This window comes from Quercus robur, chromosome 11, assembly GCF_932294415.1.
Source record: "Quercus robur chromosome 11, dhQueRobu3.1, whole genome shotgun sequence".
In the NCBI taxonomy this organism is placed as follows: Eukaryota; Viridiplantae; Streptophyta; class Magnoliopsida; order Fagales; family Fagaceae; genus Quercus; species Quercus robur.
Genome location: NC_065544.1, coordinates 45,787,808 through 45,793,807, shown reverse-complemented (window position 1 = coordinate 45,793,807; position 6,000 = coordinate 45,787,808). Strand labels below are relative to the sequence as shown.

The window sequence follows — 6,000 nt, the reverse complement described above, 5'->3', positions numbered from 1 at the left end:
TAGAAGCATTGAGGCGTAGCTTGTGCTCCCTTAAGAAGCTAAAAATGACTTCAAGGTCTTTCACGTGCTTGGACACTACTTTACTTTTTACTACCATATCGTCTATGTAGACTTCAATAGCCTTGCCTAGCTGTGGTTTGAACATTCTGGTCATCATCCTTTGGTAGGTTGACCCTGCATTCTTTAAACCGAAAAGCATCACCTTATAGTGGTAGTTTTCGACGGGTGTCATGAATGCCGTTTTCTCCTGATCTTCTAGAGCCAGTGGTATCTGATGATAACCCTAGAAGGCATCCAGGAAGCTCATTCGGGGGTGGCCTGCAGTCGCATCTACCAATCGATCTATTCGAGGCAACGGGAACGGGTCCTTCGGGCACGCCTTGTTTAAGTCTGTGAAGTCTACACAGACTCGCCACTTCCTCGTCTTCTTTCTTACCACCACCGTATTTGCCAGCCATTCGGGGTAAAAAACTTCTTTGATAGCCCCTGCCTTTTTTAGCTTCATCATTTCATCCCTAACAGCGTCGACATGCACTTTCGACGGGAGCCGGGGTGGCTGCTTCTTTGGAATAGAAGATGGGTTAACGTTTAGGTAATGACAAATGAGACTAGGGTCAACCCCCGGGGCATCGTAGGTGTCCCATGCAAATACATCAACGTTCTTCCTCAGAAACCCGACCGGTTCCTCTTTTTCTTGAAGAGGTAATTCTGAGCCGACTTGGGAAAATCTTTCTGGATTATTGTCAACGACAACCCTTTCTAGACTTTCACATTTTATCTCCTCGACTAGTTCGCTGACTTTTGCTGCCGAGGTGATTGATTGTTATAAGTTCTTCACAGAAGCCGAGGACTCGGCATTGGACCGGCGTGAGATGGCGGCCACCATGCATTGCCTAGCCATGGCTTGATCTCCACCAATCTCTTCCACTTGGCCCCCCGACGGGTATTTTACCTTTTGGTGAAGTGTAGAAGACACGGATCCCAGGGCGTGGAGCCAAGGTCTAGCTACTATGGCCATGTAGGGTGAGTAGGCGTCGACCACGATAAAATCTACCTCCATCACCTCTGATTCGGTTTGTATAGGTAATCTGATCTGCCATTTTGGTATGACAATCTTCCCTTCGAAACTTATAAGAGGAGAGTCATAAGCTGTTAAGTCCTCAGGCCTTAGGTTCAGCCCCCTGTACAGATCAGGGTACATTACTTTCATTGCACTGCCCGGATCTACTAGTACCCTCTTCACGTCAAACCCTCCAATTCTCAACGTAACCACCAAAGTATCGTCGTGAGGTTGGATAGTTCCCCCCTTATCCTCGTCTGAGAACCCTAACACTAGTGACTTTCCCTTTTTAGATCTTTTGGACTCCCTCTCACTATCCTCGGCGGGGGGTCGAGCCACGGACAGCACCCCAGAGGGAAAAGAGCCGGTTCTCCCTGGGGCGGCAAGGATGACGTGCATCGTCCCGATGGGAGGTCTCAAAGATACATCTTTCCAAGGCTCTTGAACTGCTTGGCCCAGATGACCGCTGGAGGGGTGTAAAAGATGACGTAACTTTCCTTCTTGGACCAACTGATCCAGGTGGTTCCATAGATTCCTACAATCCTCGGTGGTATGCCCGTGGTCTTGATGATAATGACAATACAGGTTCTGGTTGTGCTTCGAGGGGTCTCCGGCCATTTTACTCGGCCATTTGAAGAAAGGCTCATTTTTTACTTTCTCCAGAACTTGTTGCACCGGCTCTCTGGATATGGCATTAATCGTTTGCATGTTGGTTTGTCCAGCCTGTCTCGAAAAATCTCTTCTCGGCTGGTTACTGTTATATCGTTCCGACCTGTAATCATTCCCTTTGGGGGGGGGGGGGATGATCTTCTCCTTTCCTTTCCCTTGTAGCTGGTCCTCTTCCATCCTTTTGTATTTGTCAATTCTGTCCATCAATTGGCGAACGCTGGTGACAGGTTTACCAGTTAGAGATTTCCTTAAGCCATGCTCGGTAGGGAGACCACTTTTGAACGTGTTGATGGCGACGTCATTGTAGTTTTCATCCATTTCGTTATACATCTCCCAATATCTATTCGAATACGCCTTTAAGGTTTCCCCCTCGTGCATAGACAAGGATAACAACGAACTTAGGGGTCGAGGGACTCTGCTATTTGTAATAAAGCGAGAGCAAAAAGCCTGAGTGAGCTGCTTATAGGAATCTATGGAGTTCGTCTTCAAGCTGTTGAACCATTTCATCGCCACTGGTCCCAAGCTGGACGGAAAAACTTTGCACATCAGAGCCTCATTTTGGGAATGGATAGCCATTTTCTGGTTAAACTGGCTCATGTGCTCCACGAGGTCTGCTCGCCGTTGTAGATGGCAAACGAAGGTTGATTGAAGCGCCGAGGTAATTTAGCCACCTCTATCCTGTGCGCGAAGGGTGATCTGGAGATCTGATCCAGTGCCTTGTTCATGGCATCATTACCCAAACCCATACCAGATGGGCTCTTATATCTCCGTTCAGGGCGTGACTCCTTCTCGTAAGAAAATGTTTCACTTGGGGGAGTTCTTGACCTCCGCCTGTAACTGACATCCTCCTTCTCGTTAGAGGATGTATCTGAGCTGGAAAGGGACTGCCTTCGTTGTACACGGCGGAACTTCTTTTTCAGGTCGTCTATCTCTCGCTGTATGGCCTGATAGTTGTTTCGCCTTTGGGATATGCGACTACCTACTTGGGAGTGGCTTTGGCTCATCTGAGTAGTATGTACGCTTCCCTCTCGGTTTCTTCCATTGCCTGGATTTGGCCCAGGGTCATGAGGATTATTTTGCCGTTGGGGCCCAATAGGTTCTGTCTACTGAGGGTCAGCTTGGCGTGGATTTTCTTGGTGTGAACCTGATCCTGCCATGCTTAACCGTCTACTTACTAACACTTAAGTTCTTTCCCATAGACGGTGCCAATTGCAGGGTGAAAATTTTTGGAGCCCAAACCCCAATCGTGTGAAGTCTTGATCCAAAAAGCCCAACACAATGAATTTTGTAGAGTATGGGTTTAAGAACTAAGTTTAGATAAGTTAGACAGAGGCTTGCATGGGATAAAGGTACACATGGACAAGAACAAAAGCCATTACGTTGAAAAATCTCACAGTCCGAGGAGATTCAAAGTTTAATTTATGTATACAGACCAGTACATTAGGGTTTCTTTGCATGCCACAGTATTCTCATCTCTTTTTCTGCCCCCCTTTCTTATGGGGGTTTCTATACATTATATAGGCCCTTCCTTACCATTTGGGCTTTACACTTTTTGATCATCCAAGCTTCCACTTGAGCACCCATCCCATCAGACACCTCTTTCAGTCCTTTGTGAGTTGCGATAGTCAAGGCAATACTGTTCAGGGGTCTTCTCCACATTAATGCGGCTAGGAAGGTAGTTGTAGTGCATTCAATGTGGTGGTGGTAGCTTTTGCTGAGATATTTTGTATTTCCTTCATTTTCACGTATTTAGGGGATGGGTTTCAGTGGCTTGGACGTACCTCTACTCCAGATTTTCAGTGTTCGAGGAGGAATTCCTCCTCGGACCTTTTTTCTTTACCTCTCGTGATAAGGCTTAAAACGTGGATCATTGAGCCACGTTGCCTCCTCGGATGGGCCCAAGGCCCAACTCATTATTTTGGGCCGTAGCCCCCACAATATTCATCAAGACCTTGGTAGTTCAATTAGTTGACATCTTTTGATGTCTACAATAAATACATTTAGGATTTGAATTTTGTCTAGATAAAGTTTAGCTGTAAAATTGGTTATAATTTAAGGTCATAACTTTATTCAATATCATTAACATTACTGTATATTTCAAAACTCTAACTGTTAAATTACATATTATTTACGCTCTTAATATATATGTCAAATTTTGTGCCAATCAGACATTATTGACTATATGATTTATAAGATTATATTTTATGCATAATTTTAAACTATAAAAATTTGTAATTTAAACAATTTATTGATGACATAACTATTGATCTTTAATTTTCTAGAAATTTTACAAACATGGAGGATATAAGAAGAAAATGTAATCCAATGATGGATTTGTCAAAATTCACTTCTAATAAAAAGATATTGAGTAAGGTTATAATTTTAGACTACAACAAATTTTATAGCTAAACTTTATCCTTTTTATATTTCTAAAAAAAATTATTAAAAAAAAGTTATAAAATTTTCTATGTTGTCAAGTCATAGGTATATCAAGAATATGTGAAAAGTTCACTTGTGTCGTCTGCCTCTCTCACTATGTGGGAAAAATCTCTCATGCATTAGGTGCATTATGTGAAGTGACATGCTCCAGCCCACTAAGAGCACTAGCATTCCCTCCAGTTGCTATTTTACATCCAAAACTTCAAACTGTTGCTCCATTCGAGTATAGGTTCTTAAAAATTTTTTAGAACCTATGAAAAGTTGGTTCTTATATAAAGAACCATCTGTTCACTTGGATGTAAAAAAAAAAATACTATTATTTTAATTGAGAAAGGTGAAGAGAGGAAAAAGAAATGAAAGAGAGGAGAGAGAAATTTTTTGAGAGTCAAGAAGAGAGAGAGAAATTTTTTTTAATTTAGATTACAACCAATTTTGTAGCTAAATTTTATCCTTTTTATATCTCTAAACAAATTATTAAAAAAAAAAAAGTTATAAAATTTCCTTTGTTGTCAAGTCATAGTTATATCAAGAATATGTGAAAGGTTCACTTGTGTCGGTGGTCCCTCTCACTATGTGGGAAAAATCTCTTATATGCTAGGCGCATGAGATATTAGCTCCATTATGTGAAGTGACATGCTCCAACCCACTAAATATAAGTTATGGCTAACATTGATTGATTAACTTTTTTGCCATTTTTCTATATGTTATTTTGATCAATAACATTTTCTGAAACATAATTCTTTTTTTGTAAAATATTTGTTTGGTCAATAATTCTTTTTATGTAAATATATAGATTACACCTTGGTCAATTACCATTTTCGTTTTTTGAGTTTTAATTAGATCATTTTAGTCTCTATAGTTTTCATTTATTATTAATATTGATCATTCCTTCTATCCTATTCCTATTAACAACTAATCGTTAAGTCCCTTTAAAATGATGTAGGTTGGAAACCCTAGCCTCACGTAGGCTCTTCTTTCCCCTGTTTTGGTGGAAATCGGTTTTTTCTCCTTTTGCTTTCCATTGCCGTCTGCTTCCCTCTCCCTCTACCCCCTTCTCAATCTCATCACACCCAACCCTCACACCTATGGATGACCTTACGGGTCAGTGTGCCCGACTCTCACTCCACACAAAAGAACGCTAGACTATACCTCTAACCTCTGTTATTGAACACAACAGCAGGGTGCTTGTGGCGAAGTTATTCACCAAGCATCAAGTCAACGTTGAATCTCTAGCGTGAACACTCAAAACCATGTGGCGTTTTGCTCAGGACTTTGAAGTGTGGGACCTTACTCAAAACACTGTTTTGCTACTGTTCACTCTTGAATCCAATGTGCAAAAAATTCTCTCGCAAGGACCTTGGACTTTTGACAAATACTTGAGCCGGTATGTTGATTTAGGTGGCTCGGAACCCCACTGGATTTCCTTTCAATATGAATGCCTACCTGTCTTTTGCTATTGGTACGGCCTTCTAAACCATGATGAAAAGGATTGTAGGCTTTGGGTGGATAGTGGAGAGCATTTACAGAAGCATGAGCAACAATATGGTCCTTGGCTGCAAGCTTCTTTGACCAACATTCAACAAGCACAAATTGTTCATACCAAATCCCCTCATTCCACTAGTCCTCCTCAACCACAACGACCCACACCATCACCTATTATGCGCCCATCCTCCCAAACACCCAACATATCACCCCCAATGTCAGACCCACTATCATCCTCTCAAACGGATGCAGCCATCACCCACACCGAATCTACTGTGACTGCTCCAACACACAAGGAAATTCTATTGAACCCCACACTTTTTGACATGTTCATCTCTAATCTGGACCAT

At 42.1% G+C, this 6,000-nt stretch overlaps 1 protein-coding gene across 1 annotated transcript; it reads right to left on the bottom strand.

Annotated features, from left to right (window-relative positions):
• Positions 1 to 823: 823 nt before the first annotated feature.
• Positions 824 to 2,047, bottom strand: LOC126705108 (uncharacterized). Its single transcript, XM_050404057.1, has one exon. The coding sequence runs from the start codon at positions 2,045 to 2,047 to the stop codon at positions 824 to 826; it is 1,224 nt and encodes a 407-aa protein (XP_050260014.1).
• Between the last annotated feature and the right edge of the window lie 3,953 nt (positions 2,048 to 6,000).